The 16,981-nt window shown below is 37.0% G+C and overlaps 1 protein-coding gene across 1 annotated transcript in view; it reads right to left on the bottom strand.

The window, feature by feature from the left end:
- Window positions 1–13,888, bottom strand: part of LOC140168333 (uncharacterized) — a 41,128-nt gene extending 27,240 nt beyond the window's left edge. The window contains exons 1-5 of the mRNA XM_072191702.1: window positions 13,734–13,888; window positions 12,851–13,001; window positions 11,364–11,500; window positions 9,541–9,676; window positions 6,655–6,738 (exon numbers count right to left, since the gene is read on the bottom strand). Coding sequence (XP_072047803.1) covers window positions 6,655–6,738; window positions 9,541–9,676; window positions 11,364–11,500; window positions 12,851–13,001; window positions 13,734–13,877 — 652 coding nt within the window. The 5' untranslated portion in view covers window positions 13,878–13,888. The remainder of the gene's footprint in view (window positions 1–6,654; window positions 6,739–9,540; window positions 9,677–11,363; window positions 11,501–12,850; window positions 13,002–13,733) is intronic.
- Between the last annotated feature and the right edge of the window lie 3,093 nt (window positions 13,889–16,981).

Raw genomic sequence — 16,981 nt, forward strand, 5'->3', positions numbered from 1 at the left:
GATGTGAAGGAGATATTATAATCACTTAGTGTTGTAGCAAGGATCAAGGATGTGAAGGAGGTATTATAATCTCTTAGTGTTGTAGCAAGGATCAAGGATGTGAAGGCGGTATTATAATCACTTAGTGTTGTAGCAAGGATAAAGGATGTGAAGGAGGTATTATAATCTCTTAGTGTTGTAGCAAGGATCAAGGATGTGAAGGAGGTATTATAATCACTTAGTGTTGTAGCAAGGATCAAGGATGTGAAGGAGGTATTATAATCACTAAGGGTTGTAGCCAAGGATCAAGGATGTGAAGGAGGTATTATAATCACTTAGTGTTGTAGCAAGGATCGAGGATGTAAAGGAGAAATTATAATCACTTAGTGTTGTAGCAAGTATCAAGTATGTGAAGGAGGTATTATAATCACTTAGTGATGTAGCAAGGATCAAGGATGTGAAGGAGGTATTATAATCTCTTAGTGTTGTAGCAAGGATCAAGGATGTGAAGGAGGTATTATAATCACTTAGTGTTGTAGCAAGGATCGAGGATGTAAAGGAGAAATTATAATCACTTAGTGTTGTAGCAAGTATCAAGTATGTGAAGGAGGTATTATAATCACTTAGTGATGTAGCAAGGATCAAGGATGTGAAGGAGGTATTATAATCTCTTAGTGTTGTAGCAAGGATCAAGGATGTGAAGGAGGTATTATAATCACTTAGTGTTGTAGCAAGGATCAAGGCTGTGAAGGAGGTATTATAATCACTTAGTGATGTAGCAAGGATCAAGGATGTGAAGGCGATATTATAATCACTTAGTGTTGTAGCAAGGATCAAGGATGTGAAGGAGATATTATAATTACTTAGTGTTGTAGCAAGGATCAAGGATGTGAAGGCTGTATTATAATCACTAAATGTCGTAGCAAGTATCAAGGATGTGAAGGAGATATTATAATCACTTAGTGTTGTAGCAAAGGTCAAGGATGTGAAGGAGATATTATAATCACTTAGTGTTGTAGCAAGGATCAAGGATGTGAAGGAGGTATTATAATCTCTTTGTGTTGGAGCCAAGGATCAAAGATGTGAAGAGGTATTATAATCTCTTAGTGTTGTAGCAAGGATCAAGGATGTGAAGGAGGTATTATAATCTCTTAGTGTTGTAGCAAGGATCAAGGATGTGAAGGAGGTATTATAATCACTTAGTGATGTAGCAAGGATCAAGGATGTGAAGGAGGTATTATAATCACTTAGTGATGTAGCAAGGATCAAGGATGTGAAGAGGTATTATAATCTCTTAGTGTTGTAGCAAGGATCAAGGATGTGAAGGAGGTATTATAATCTCTTAGTGTTGTAGCAAGGATGAAGGATGTGAAGGAGGTATTATAATCACTAAGTGTCGTAGCCAAGGATCAAGGATGTGAAGAGGTATTATAATCTCTTAGTGTTAAAAAAAGAAAGCGCAGTGATTTATAGTGCGCTACGCACAGGCACAACCCCTAGACGTTGATCCACAAGCCTCAGCACACTTTACAGGTTGTCGCTGACCACTATGGCCCCACATCATTCCATAAAACATTAAACAACAAATCAGGGACTTTGCAGCTTCAAGAGCGCACACCCTAGACATTCCACAAATAACCATCGCAACCAGGATCAGCTCCCCGAGTTTCGTACGGGTTACAACGAGACAAATTAGCAGTGAGTTCCTTGTCCAAGGGAATTTCAAGCTAACTCAATTTTTCCACGAGAGCATACTAGGCACCACCAGGGTTCGAACCCGCAACCTCTCGCACCATAGTCGAACGCCTTATCGATTGAGCTAACTTGACTGCTGTAGCAAAGATCAAGGATGTGAAGGAGATATTATAATCACTTAGTGTTGTAGCAAGGATCAAGGATGTGAAGGAGGTATTATAATCTCTTAGTGTTGTAGCAAGGATCAAGGATGTGAAGGAGATATTATAATCTCTTAGTGTTGTAGCAAGGATCAAAGATGTGAAGGCTGTATTATAATCACTAAGTGTCGTAGCCAAGGATCAAGGATGTGAAGGAGATATTATAATCACTTAGTGTTGTAGCAAGGATCAAGGATGTGAAGGAGGTATTATAATCTCTTAGTGTTGTAGCAAGGATCAAGGATGTGAAGGAGGTATTATAATCTCTTAGTGTTGTAGCAAGGATCAAGGATGTGAAGGAGGTATTATAATCACTTAGTGTTGTAGCAAGGATCAAGGATGTGAAGGAGGTATTATAATCACTAAGGGTTGTAGCCAAGGATCAAGGATGTGAAGGAGGTATTATAATCACTTAGTGTTGTAGCAAGGATCAAGGATGTGAAGGAGATATTATAATCACTTAGTGTTGCAGCAAGGATCAAGGATGTGAAGGAGGTATTATAATCACTTAGTGTTGTAGCAAGGATCAAGGATGTGAAGGAGGAATTAAAATCACTTAGTGTTGTAGCAAGGATCAAGGATGTGAAGGAGATATTATAATCTCTTAGTGTTGTAGCAAGGATCAAAGATGTGAAGGAGGTATTATAATCACTAAGGGTTGTAGCCAAGGATCAAGGATGTGAAGGAGGTATTATAATCACTTAGTGTTGTAGCAAGGATCAAGGATGTGAAGGAGGTATTATAATCTCTTAGTGTTGTAGCAAGGATCAAGGATGTGAAGGAGATATTATAATCACTTAGTGTTGCAGCAAGGATCAAGGATGTGAAGGAGGTATTATAATCACTTAGTGTTGTAGCAAGGATCAAGGATGTGAAGGAGGAATTAAAATCACTTAGTGTGGTAGCAAGGATCAAGGATGTGAAGGAGGTATTATAACCACTTAGTGTTGTAGCAAGGATCAAGGATGTGAAGGAGGAATTAAAATCACTTAGTGTTGTAGCAAGGATCAAGGATGTGAAGGAGATATTATAATCTCTTAGTGTTGTAGCAAGGATCAAAGATGTGAAGGAGGTATTATAATCACTAAGGGTTGTAGCCAAGGATCAAGGATGTGAAGGAGGTATTATAATCACTTAGTGTTGTAGCAAGGATCAAGGATGTGAAGGAGGTATTATAATCTCTTAGTGTTGTAGCAAGGATCAAGGATGTGAAGGAGATATTATAATCACTTAGTGTTGCAGCAAGGATCAAGGATGTGAAGGAGGTATTATAATCACTTAGTGTTGTAGCAAGGATCAAGGATGTGAAGGAGGAATTAAAATCACTTAGTGTTGTAGCAAGGATCAAGGATGTGAAGGAGATATTATAATCACTTAGTGTTGTAGCCAAGGATCAAAGATGTGAAGAGGTATTATAATCTCTTAGTGTTGTAGCCAAGGATAAAGGATGTAAAGGAGGTATTATAATCACTTAGTGTTGTAGCAAGGATCAAGGATGTGAAGGAGGAATTAAAATCACTTAGTGTTGTAGCAAGGATCAAGGATGTGAAGGAGATATTATAATCTCTTAGTGTTGTAGCCAAGGATCAAGGATGTGAAGGAGATATTATAATCATTTAGTGTTGTAGCCAAGGATCAAAGATGTGAAGAGGTATTATAATCTCTTAGTGTTGTAGCCAAGGATCAAGGATGTGAAGGAGGTATTATAATCACTAAGTGTCGTAGCCAAGGATCAAGGATGTGAAGAGGTATTATAATCTCTTAGTGTTGTAGCAAGGATCAAGGATATGAAGGAGGTATTATAATCACTTAGTGTTGTAGCAAGAATCAAGGATGTGAAGGAGGAATTAAAATCACTTAGTGTTGTAGCAAGGATCAAGGATATTAAGGAGGTATTATAATCACTTAGTGTTGTAGCAAGAATCAAGGATGTGAAGGAGGAATTAAAATCACTTAGTGTTGTAGCAAGGATCAAGGATATGAAGGAGGTATTATAATCTCTTAGTGTTGTAGCAAGGATCAAGGATGTGAAGGAGATATTATAATCACTTAGTGTTGTAGCAAGGATCAAGGATGTGAAGGAGACATTATAATCTCTTAGTGTTGTAGCAAGGATCAAGGATATGAAGGAGGTATTATAATCTCTTAGTGTTGTAGCAAGGATCAAGGATGTGAAGGAGATATTATAATCACTTAGTGTTGTAGCAAGGATCAAGGATGTGAAGGAGATATTATAATCTCTTAGTGTTGTAGCAAGGATCAAGGATATGAAGGAGGTATTATAATCACTTAGTGTTGTAGCAAGGATCAAGGATGTGAAGGAGGAATTAAAATCACTTAGTGTTGTAGCAAGGATGTGAAGGAGATATTATAATCTCTTAGTGTTGTAGTCAAGGATCAAGGATGTGAAGGAGATATTATAATCTCTTAGTGTTGTAGCAAGGATCAAGGATGTGAAGGAGATATTATAATCTCTTAGTGTTGTAGTCAAGGATCAAGGATGTGAAGGAGATATTATAATCTCTTAGTGTTGTAGCAAGGATCAAGGATGTGAAGGAGATATTATAATCACTTAGTGTTGTAGCAAGGATCAAGAATGTGAAGGAGGTATTATAATCTCTTAGTGTTGTAACAAGGATCAAGAATGTGAAGGAGGGATTATAATTACTTAGTGTTGTAGCAAGGATCAAGGATGTGAAGGAGGTATTATAATCACTTAGTGTTGTAGCAAGGATCAAGGATGTGAAGGAGGTATTATAATCTCTTAGTGTTGTAGCAAGGATCAAGGATGTGAAGGAGATATTATAATCTCTTAGTGTTGTAGTCAAGGATCAAGGATGTGAAGGAGATATTATAATCTCTTAGTGTTGTAGCAAGGATCAAGGATGTGAAGGAGATATTATAATCTCTTAGTGTTGTAGTCAAGGATCAAGGATGTGAAGGAGATATTATAATCTCTTAGTGTTGTAGCAAGGATCAAGGATGTGAAGGAGATATTTTAATCTCTTAGTGTTGTAGTCAAGGATCAAGGATGGGAAGGAGATATTATAATCTCTTAGTGTTGTAGCAAGGATCAAGGATGTGAAGGAGATATTATAATCACTTAGTGTTGTAGCAAGGATCAAGAATGTGAAGGAGGTATTATAATCTCTTAGTGTTGTAACAAGGATCAAGAATGTGAAGGAGGTATTATAATCACTTAGTGTTGTAGCAACGATCAATGATGTGAAGGAGGTATTATAATCTCTTAGCAAGGATCAAGGATGTGAAGGCGGTATTATAATCACTAAATGTTGTAGCCAAGGATCAAGGATGTGAAGGAGGTATTATAATCACCTAGTGTTGTAGCAAGGATCAATGATGTGAAGGAGGTATTATAATCTCTTAGTGTTGTAGCAAGGATCAAGGATGTGAAGGAGGTATTATAATCTCTTAGTGTTGTAGCAAGGATCAAGGATGTGAAGGCGGTATTATAATCACTAAGGGTTGTAGCCAAGGATCAAGGATGTGAATGAGGTATTATAATCACTTAGTGTTGTAGCAAGGATCAAGGATGTGAAGGAGGTATTATAATCTCTTAGTGTTGTAGCAAGGATCAAGGATGTGAAGGAGGTATTATAATCACTTAGTGTTGTAGCAAGGATCAAGGATGTGAAGGAGGTATTATAATCTCTTAGTGTTGTAGCAGAGGATCAAGGATGTGAAGGAGATATTATAATCACTTAGTGTTGTAGCAAGGATCAAGGATGTGAACTAGGTATTATAATCACTTAGTGTTGTAGCAAGGATCAAGGATGTGAAGGAGGTATTATAATCTCTTAGTGTTGTAGCAAGGATCAAGGATGTGAAGGCGGTATTATAATCACTAAATGTTGTAGCCAAGGATCAAGGATGTGAAGGAGGTATTATAATCACCTAGTGTTGTAGCAAGGATCAAGGATGTGAAGGAGGTATTATAATCTCTTAGTGTTGTAGCAAAGATCAAGGATGTGAAGGCGGTATTATAATCACTAAATGTTGTAGCCAAGGATCAAGGATGTGAAGGAGGTATTATAATCACCTAGTGTTGTAGCAAGGATCAATGATGTGAAGGAGGTATTATAATCTCTTAGTGTTGTAGCAAGGATCAAGGATGTGAAGGAGGAATTAAAATCACTTGGTGTTGTAGCAAGGATCAAGGATGTGAAGGAGATATTATAATCACTTAGTGTTGTAGCAAGGATCAAGGATGTGAAGGAGGTATTATAATCACTAAGTGTTGTAGCAAGGATCAAGGATGTGAAGAAGATATTATAATATCTTAGTGTTGTAACAAGGATCAAGGATTTGAAGGAGGTATTATAATCACTTAGTGTTGTAGCAAGGATCAAGGATGTGAAGGAGGTATTATAATCACTTAGTGTTGTGGCAGGGATCAAGGATGTGAAGGAGGTATTATAATCACTAAGTGTTGTAGCAAGGATCAATGATGTGAAGGAGGCATTATAATCTCCTAGTGTAGTAGCCAAGAATCAAGGACGTGAAGGCGGTATTATAATCACTCACTTTTGTAGCTAAGGATCAAGAGTGTAATGGAGGTATTATAACTTCTTTGTGTTGTAGCAAGGATCAAGGATGTGAAGGCGGTATTATAATCTCTTAGTGCTGTAATAGAATCAATGATGTGAAGGCGGTATTATAATGTTTTATAGTGTTGCAGCGAGGATCAAGGATGTAAAGAAGATATTATAATATATTAGTGCACTTTAATATAAATGCTGATGTTTATTTCCCCACTCACCATCAAAGCTCTTGATTGGATAATTACAAAGCACGCCCCCATCGATGCAAACTTCAAGTTCAGTCATGACTGGCTGAGTTTGACCTGAGCAACAACAAATAATGCACATTTAAAAAAAAAAAAAGAAATAAAAAGCTTTAAACTGTACACAAAAAGCCTGAGCAAAGTGAGCGAATGTTGAAATCAGCGCCGTTTTGGAAATTATCATCTTTGCAAGGATTTTGTACGCAAATGATATTATAACGATATAGTCAACAGTGGTCGGACTATTGGAGTCACGGGTTCGAATCCTGCTGTTGGCTTTGTTATGATTGTTTTTCCTCTCCTGGTCCTTCGTATTATTGTAGGTCTACTAGTTAAACTTCACGCTATTTTGTATAAATCATTCAAATTATGTTGTGCCGTTTCGTGTACTATCTTCAGTAGACGATGGCGATTAAGTCTTTTTACATAATTTGCACAATTTTGGCATTCTAATATTTAATAGTACACATAGACCGATCTGGCTGAAAATGATATGAAAGAAGTTATATTCAGTATAGAGTACATAAACAGGGTGACAATATGTGAATATTTCATGTGAATCCGACATTTCGTACTAAACATATTGACGAAAATGTAATTTCAGATGGATTGTTTTACATCTAACTCAGACAATTCTTGCGGAAATTCGTTGCCACACCAGCATCGCTCTGCAGGGTCTATTGTTCTATTGTTTCCGATTAGAGCGCTGACATATTGGAAAATGTTGCCAATCAATATTCATGAGAGTGTACATTCAACGTCCAGTTTTCGAAATTGGGTGACTTGTGTTTGGCAGGTGTGAAATACATCTGACTGGGCGTTTTAATTACGTAACGAATAAAGGCATTGACATCATCGAATGGCTGCCCAGTGCTGTTATGTGTTTAATTATTATATAGGCCTATAATAATTATTATTAAATGTATTCATCATTCCTTTCTTTTCCCTTCTCTGTACTTCTTTCCTAGGCCTACACTTTATCACTTCCTCGCTCTCCTTGTCCCCTCTCACCCTCCCTCTCTCATTCCCATCATTTCCTTATATTTCTATTTATCTACTTGTCTTTATTATATCTTTTCATTTCTCCCTTCCGCCAGCCCTCTCTCATTCTCCATATCCCCTCCTCCCCTCTTCCTTCCTCCTCCCCTCCCAAGACTTCTCACAGGGGTGAATCTGCCCCTTCCCAACCCCTCCCCTCTTTGGGTACGCCACTATTTCTATACCAATCTCTTTCTTAAAATAAAATTAAATGAAAATTATAGGCCTACACTTATACTTACATGTATACGTATAGCGAGTACCATTATAGTGTAATATAAGTGGAAATGGCAGCCTTCATACATTCTAATGTGTAATCGATCAGCAAGAGCATTCAATTTATTTAAATGAAGCGCCTAAAGCCAGGTGGGTGGTAAAGATGATTGCATCGACAGCTAAAGCCTCCTTTATACTGCCCTACCATGGCAAAAGGGCCTAACTAACAAATTGATTTTTTAGAGATAATTGATTAAAACCATGCTCAGCCTGTATTGACTTGTACATAGTAACCCATCCTAATTGGGGTAATTATTAGTGTTTGCAGGTTAGAATAAAAGTGTTTTATGTTTTTAATAGGTAGATATAGTATCCATTGACCTTCCTGTGGTGAAAACTCCATTTCTCAAAAACTGTTAGTTAGGCCCTGTTGCCATGGTAGGGCAGTATAGACTTCAGACCCACACAAGCACACATTGGGATACATGGGAACAATGGTACCACTTTACACATGACTGCCCTTACACATGACTGTATCGTGGTCACTTATTGATACTCGCCTGTTGTGTAGAGCGTTAATATGATGCCGGATCAGTGACCAATTTAATGGCGGGACCCCTTTGTTCGAAACAATGGTACCACTTTTATGAATAGCCTGTCGCAACTTCTAATCGGCATCAAAGGAACAAAGCATTATATAATCTATTGCGACTCTATTAAAAGCTCTTTGGTTAAAACCATATACTCGCGAGAGTTAAGTATGTAATATTTCTTTATATTATTTGTACAACGGTTGATAATGCACATTCAGCTTATAGTCTCCCCTTGCCACCCCCAATTCACATGTTGAGAGATTATAATGTAGAAATGATGACGATGTTGCCTAAATCAACATTGCAATAGGGGAGCGGGGAAGGATGTTGGCCAATTAACACTTTGGTGTCGCAACCTTTTTAGCCAGAATCGTAGGTTTCCTATTTTGAACAGACGATTAAAGCCATATTATAACATTTCTGTAAAAATAGATTAGCATTTGTTTTCCATAAAATGTTAGCTTTTCCTGTCAGATATGTCCCCTTTTAATTTTGAGCCGAACAAGTGAGGTAAAGCAAAGAAAATTGGAATTTACTACTAGCGCCAATGCATGTTACTCCACCGGTTGTAATACGGTGCGACCCTCTGGAGTGTGTGTATGTGTGTCCCGCACGCCGTGTACGGGGTGTGTTTATGTGTTATGAACATCGCAGATACGTGTTCGACTAATATTTCCATCGTAATAATAAAACGACGGTTCCTGGTTTTATTCAAAATCTCAGCGCCTAAAGCCTTGATTTTTGTTTACTAAAGTACATTACAATCGTGTAAAAACCAGAATTTAAAAAAAATTGAGGGCGTTTTCCTCAGCAAATGTTACAATATGGCTTTAAAATTTAAATTGTAATGCAAAAATATTGATCAGTAAACAAGCATATGCTGCCCACGGAATGCATTATTAAGTATTCCATCTGGAACTATCTGAAATGAATACATTTTGGAAATTAATATTACTTGTTTCTCATATATATCAGGGAATTTAAAAAAAAATTTCATCTTGTTTACTATGTTTACCTGGAATGCTTACAGACATTCTCAGTGCTCTGCTGATAGGCATTGAGGGCGTGGTTTTCACGTGACAATAAATGCAATCCATCTGCATAATATCTGTTGTAGTAATAACCAATTCTCTTCCAGTCTTCTGATATAACTGGAAAACAACATAGAACCCAGTGTTGAGAACTAACAAGAATACCGACAGTATGTTTCAGTTATAACTGAGGTCATTCAGCATTTGAGGTGATATTATATATGCGGTAAATTTGATTCACTATAGACCTTTTTCCCTCTTTCCCATCATGCACTATTCCAGGGGGGTATGAGTGTCGCAAAATACATCATCTCCCGGGGGAGTACAGAGTTATGTTCATTACATTCTGGAATACGGACATTTCGACTGGTGCCTTCATCACAAAAAAGGAATCCCCGATAATGATGATAATGGCGCCACGATCACTAATACCTTTCGGGGGCAAAACACAACATTTCTATGCCTTATGGACATGGTGTCGTCGCCAAAAAAAGTTTCCTGTTATTGAAACCTAACTTTTTATACATTTTATAGACCTAATGGTGAAAAACTGATGACGGGACACTCAGTGATATTTTACCGGCGTCCGTTTCACTTTTTTTTCGGAGTTGAAAATAAAACGAAAACAAAATCTCTTACACAGATGTTCTGCATCGCTCCGTAACTGCATCACTCGTGTATTCAATAATTGCATAATTAGTAACATCGATGGCCTTTACGATAATCCGCATATATGGAATCAGTATGCCCATATTAAGACAAAATAATTGCAAAGTCCTGGCAAAGACCATCGGATGCACACGATCTATGAGGTTGATGAACTACGTCATACCCCCCTGGAATAGTGCATTGTGGAATAGAGGGAAAAAGGTCTATACACAGCACCATTTGCGGTATTATATTTAAGAACTTTCGTTATGATGTGCTCAAAACCGAGTATATTTACGTTCCGCGTATTGTGACACCTAAATCGGTACAATGTGACTTTATTTTTCCCAACTTATAATATCAATTTGAATGAAAACGAGAGTATTGCAAAGTGACAAAATTTACGTGTTGATCTGTCACGGTGTAATGAGCCCCATTATAAAGGCCGGCGGGAATCGCCCTGAAGGAGAAACTACCCAAATTTGCTAATTATGAAAAAGTTGTCTGTTTTCAAATTGGTATAACGTAGGGGAATAAAGACGCATCGTGCCGAATAAGGTATCCAAATCCGCCGAAAAAAAGTCACCACCTTAGGTTTTGTGTCTTTAATACTCTGCGTGTTAGCCATAGGCTTAATTCAACATAAAAAGTTTTAAGATATCAAGAGCTATCTTAAGAACACTGAACCAATGAATACTGGGCTAGTTTGTACTCATTTTAATGCATTTTTCATGCTGATTCCAAATATGTTCATGAAAATTTACAATTCTGAAATGTTGTTAATTTTAAAAATAAAAATTAAACTTGTCGTCTGCAGTTGACATCCGCGTGGAAAGAGTTAAGATAATTATTACTTTCTGTAGTTAGGTTAACAAAACGACTGGAAGTCTAAGACTAATTCAATTAGTGTTGACCTGACCGTAGGTCAGGTCAAAGGGTATTCCTTGTTCAGCGAAAAGTTTGTATTATTCATGTTATTATCTCCGTCATTACCCGTCAGTTGTAGTTTCTCTTACCTAGCTGTGTTAAGGATAAGACATAAAAGTTTCTTCACAAAGCTAAACTTTTATTTGTCAGTGTTTTGTGTCACATAACGTAGGTTTAACTCCAGTAAACGTTTTTAAGTATACGGATTTTTGTGTGTAGTATAGTAACATACCTGAAGAAACGTATAATCGGGATCACCTGTTTTAGCTTCGATGAGTTGACCAAACCATTTGTACAAATTAACACCGGAATGTAATCCATATTTGAAAACAAGATTTGGTATATAAGAAAATACACCGAACATTGCATCTGAAAACATAAATATTTAAAGTTTAAAAAATTTGCATTTTACAATAATCTGTGACCAAAGCTAGAAATACATAAAACATTGAAGGTTTTGTCATTGCTGTGACTAAATATACAGGGTGTATCAAAATAAAGTATACAGTTTGAAAAATGTCACTATATTTAAAAGTGTGAGGTATTTGGTCAAAATAATTTAGTTGATAGCTGAATCTTGTCCTCCCACAACTGTAAAATCACTGGCGTGTGGCCATTTATAAAGACTAAGTGGCTATTTTTGTGAGCTGTGTAAAAATGCAGTTGCGCGAAGTCAATTAAAATAACATGAAAAGCACAGTTTCACCTCTTTCTTTACAGTAATTGACTGAATTGAATTGCAGGAGGTCCTGTGTCACAACCTGGGGTACCTTTGTGTTACATAGTAGAAAAATGAAATGTTTCAAACATTTTACCTACACGTCTCATTTGAAGTGGTTCATCCTCCTGAGGTTAAAAGATGAGAGAGTGCGGGCAAAAACAATCACAAAGTAGGTGGGATTTAACCCCACCTCTTTTATCCACATTTACAATCATTCTGAGCAAGTATTAGTCTTTTAAATAACCTTCTGTATTTATTTACTTGGTTTAGATGTCTGGGAGTTCATTTAGACATTTTTTTTTACTAGATTCAACTTTTTAATGGGGGTTATAGATCAAATTTACGATACGAATCCCTCCCCGTAATCCTCCTCCCCCTAATCCTCAACCACCCTTAGCACATTTCATGCCAACCTATTTTAAAACAGGTTAAAAACATGAGTAATATAGAATAAATTAGCCTCAGTTTAAGACCTAATTGAATCTTCTAAGTGAAGGAATATTTAAGATACAGTATTTTGAAATCCAAGCTGCACATCAAAATGTAACAAAACCACCTTTTTGGGTACCCCAGTATATGACACAGGATCAGAACTGTTTAGCAATCGTGTGATTGCTTTGAAGCACCAAGTGGAATGGAACATAAGATCTCTTGATATTACACCTCTAGATGTCTTCTTGTGGGGCCATCTGAAGTCAAAAGTTTTTACAAGTCCTCCTGCAGATCTTGAGCATGTTGATGAACTCCAGCGACACGTAATTGCACAAGTTGACATCCCCAGGCAGGACCACTCTCATAAGCCGTGCTGTGATGTCAAATTGCAGCTAACAAAATGCTCCAAACTATTTCAGTTAATTGCACTCAAAGGTTACTCAAAATAGTAGGGACTTTCTTTTTGGATGTCTTTATATAACTTGAAACAACCTCATCAACGAATTTCACACAGTCAAATATCTTTGTCCTGTATTTTCTTTTCTTTTCACTATTTTACAGCATACCTTCATTTATTTGTAGCAAGTTGACATTGCCGAGTGTATCTTCCATTTCTTGCGTATTGTAACCTATTGCTAACAGTGCTGACACAATGGCGCCTCCACTTGTCCCGGCAAAACGGCGAATCTTAGATGTTGCACCAATTTCTTCGAGGACCTGGAATAATGATAATTTGAGTAAAACGTTAATTCGTTGCAAAATCTTTAAAAACTATTAATTAAGAAACTTCAAAAAATAACCACTATACAATTATTACAAGAAGGGAAATCAACGTTGGGAAGGGGTGATGACAGTGGCATAGCTCGGATTAGCTCGGGAGGGGCAGGGGGCACCTGCCGAATTACCGTCTTTGGGGCGTGGAATCGCTCCCTCCAAGCTGTGAAAGCGAAATGGTCAAATTTTTCGCGTGATTCTCGTGCATTTCAACATAACTCATTTGAAAGACCGTTTTTTTAAAGACCAACATTCAACTTGATTATAACCAAATTAGTAGCAGGCTATTAATTTTTTCGCACTCCGCGCACAATTGTTCCAGAAATGAGGGGGAGCGGTAGTATTCTGTATCCCTACCCCCGGGTGTCACACTCAGCCCCAACGCCATTGGACCGTGGTGACATTGGTTACCTGTGGCCGAGAGAACATTAGATTCACAAAGACCAAAGTTAGACCATTGGGCCACTATTTGTTCACGCTTCGCGAAAATTTCTTAAAAACAAAGTATATCAAAGATATATCAAAAACATTGTATCGAATTAAAATTTCCATAACCTCGTACGCGCAAGAGCATAGATATGATAGAGGCTGGCAGTTTTGTTATTCCAATAAAACTTACGGTATGTCAGTTGCGCTTTTCACTCTTTCTAGGAGAAATCAATGTCTCATACTCACCCGCACAGTCCCCAGCGAACTGATGCATTTGGCGCCTCCACCTTCAAAAACCAAGTTTTCAAATGGCCAATCATATCCAATGAACTCTGTCTTCTCATTGTCACTAAGAATTGGAGTCTTACCTACAGACTTTGAATTGCCCATAATGAAAACAAATCACTTGTCGTTCAATGGGAAATTGCGTACAGGTGTATTTTCGCGTTGTGTTTATCAGTTTATGAAACCCTTAAATTGCGAAAAGTTACACATAACGTCAATTCACCATGAGGTTACACACAACAGGTGCTCATCAGGTGCTGTATATAGCATTTAAATCCACGGATATAATTCTTATTACGCGAATTTTAATTTACATTTATAATATAATATATTTACCAACGTATTTGATACTGTGCGCGATGCATCTAATCAATTAAATTGCGATGTATAACGGTGTATCCTTCGTGTAAGAGGACACGAAATTTCGTGCAGAAAGCTCAGATACATAGATATGTATTGCTCTGTAACGCCATTTGTACCCCAAGGGGATATTTCGTCTTGTATAATGTAATAAAATGCAACATTATGTCACATCTTACAATATATATCACATCAATTAATGTATATATAGGCCTACTGCGCCAATAAAGTATCCTTACTTTTTACACTTGGAAAAATAATCACAATTTTCAGACTGAACAATATTGGGGTAAAATTGTTTTTTTAATAGATGCACTATCTAATCCTGCACATTATGACACCACATTGAATCCAATGTGACTTCAAGAAGCAAAGTTACAAGCATTTGATTAGACGAAGGTCCCGTTTTAAAAGTGACAAACTATATTATTGATTTTGAGCAGGGAGCAACTTCTCACATTCGTGCATAGCGCGCATAATCGTTTACATCTTTGATGATATAATACAATATTAAATGTAAGCGAATGCGTCCATCATTGCCATCCATAGCATCCTTGGAGCTCCTTGGGCCCAGTATATTATGGTTCAATATGCCAGGCCAATTTATATGATAGATGGATGGCCAATTGCATTAAATATGATTTCGTCGGCATTTTTAGTTAGAGCTTGGCTTGGCAACCCCTCAAAACTTTTTCTCCATACATTACTCTATATGGAATGGGATGTTATTTTGAGTACTTTTTGGGTCATTTTGCTCCAAAATAGTGATTTTTAGACATATTTTATAAAAGAAGCACTGTAGCCTAATCAATGGACAACAGGTAATAGAAACTGACTACAAAAACCAGTAAATATTTGCATAAATAGGAATGCTTTGATTTTAATATTTCAGATTGGTGGTGAGCGCCACCAAACTTACATTTAGTAAGTACAGACTTGACATTAATATGAAATATTTCTTCACGAAGTGCCAAGACTTATCTGAAAGGGGGTCTGCATAAACCGCTCGGGTTAAATATTTGTTGGGGTGTGTCGGGAGGTCGTGTCATATAATTTTTAATAGAAAATATGTTTACATTATGTTGCTCCATGGTTGCTCATAATGTAGTGATGAGCCTAAAATGGCGGATTTAAGGAGACTGAATTTGAGTTTTGTGGGGGTAACATTTCTGAATTTCTGAACATTGTTCTGATATTATCAAATTTATTGAAGTTTGAGGTGACATTTACTTAACCTAAATACCAATATGTGTTGATCAGAACTGAAATGGACTTTTAAGGGGGTACTACACCCATGGCCAAGTTTGTACCTATTTTTGGTATTTTTCTCAAAATTATAGCACATTGGTGACAAGTAAGATATGTATATTATAGGGGCAAGGACTGCAACTACTGTACTGAAATTCAGGAACTCAAAGCAAGTAGTTATTGATTTATTGATCAAATATCAGGTTTCCCTCATTTTTGACTGTAACTCCACAACTGTTGTCTGTGCTGAAATAAAATTTCCAGTGCAGTAGTTGTAGTCCTTGCCCCTATAATATACATATCTTACTTGTCCCCAATGCGCTTTAGTTTTTGAGAAAAATGCAAAAATAGGCGCAAAATTGGGCAGGGGTGTATTACCCCCTTAAAGTTTTGAATGTGGGAGGAGGTTTTGAAAAAAAAAAATGGCACTTAAAATGGTTCGTACTCAGAAGGTTTGAATGGCACCCTGGGGCCAAGTGTTATAAACTTACTGTACACAAATAAACAGCGTGAGTTTATTGGACAACCAGGAATCCACGCAGTTGTTTTTGTACCGTAAGTTTATATCATTGGACCCCAGTGGGTGGGGACATTCAAACTTTCTGAGTACGTACCACTTTTAAGAGCCATATTTTAAGCTCCTCCCATTGCTACAAAAATTGCTACATTTCAAGTGCATTTCATCTCTGACGAATGCCAATTACTGACGAAGCTTAGCAAATATCACCTCAAACCCCAATAAATTTGATAATAACAGAACAATGTTGCATCAAGTCCAAAATTGTATCCCTCAGAAGTTCAAATTCAGCCTCCTTAACTCCGCCATTTTATATAGACAAATGCACTACATTATGAGCACCATAATGTAAACACATGGAAAGCCATTATTTTACACCATATTCGGACACACCTCAATTACATGTAATATTTAGCCCGTGCGGTTTATGCAGACCCCTTCCAGACTAGTCTTGGCACACTCATAGAAATTGTTCGTTGGCATTACTCAGTAAGTTGATGTAAGTCGTTGCGTCAACTTTCCGAGTAAAGCCAACGCGTACAATTTTGAGTAACGCTGACTCGATATCATTATGTTGGTCGCACTCATTTGCACTTACTTTATTGAGTTGTTACAACTCAGAAAATGAAACTAGCCTAGGTTAGCATAAGTTTCTAGAGGTGTGCTATAGTATACAAAATGTTGCACTGATTACAAAAATAAATATTTGAATACTGCTAATTGTGCAGAAAATTATCCAATTACGTGAATTAAGTACCAAAGTACCAAACTCAAAACAATAAGTACCAGTAACTTAATATGAACGAGTTACATCAACTTACATGTTGAGTTACAATAACTCAACTAATTGGTTCTTTGAACCTTGTTTATTTTTCTAAGTTCCCTGAACTTGAATTCAGAAGTTGGCATTATACTTAAAAACGCAACGACTTACATCAACTTTTTAAGTAATGCCAACAAAGTTGATTAGTTGACGGAACTTTTTGAGCTTTTTCAGCATTTTTTAAGTTCGGATAACTAAAATGAATTTTGTTTTGGCAACTTTTACACTATTTTTGAGTTGTCCAAACTTACTCCTTTTGAA

The sequence above is a fragment of the Amphiura filiformis genome, chromosome 13 (genome assembly GCF_039555335.1).
Source record: "Amphiura filiformis chromosome 13, Afil_fr2py, whole genome shotgun sequence".
In the NCBI taxonomy this organism is placed as follows: Eukaryota; Metazoa; Echinodermata; class Ophiuroidea; order Amphilepidida; family Amphiuridae; genus Amphiura; species Amphiura filiformis.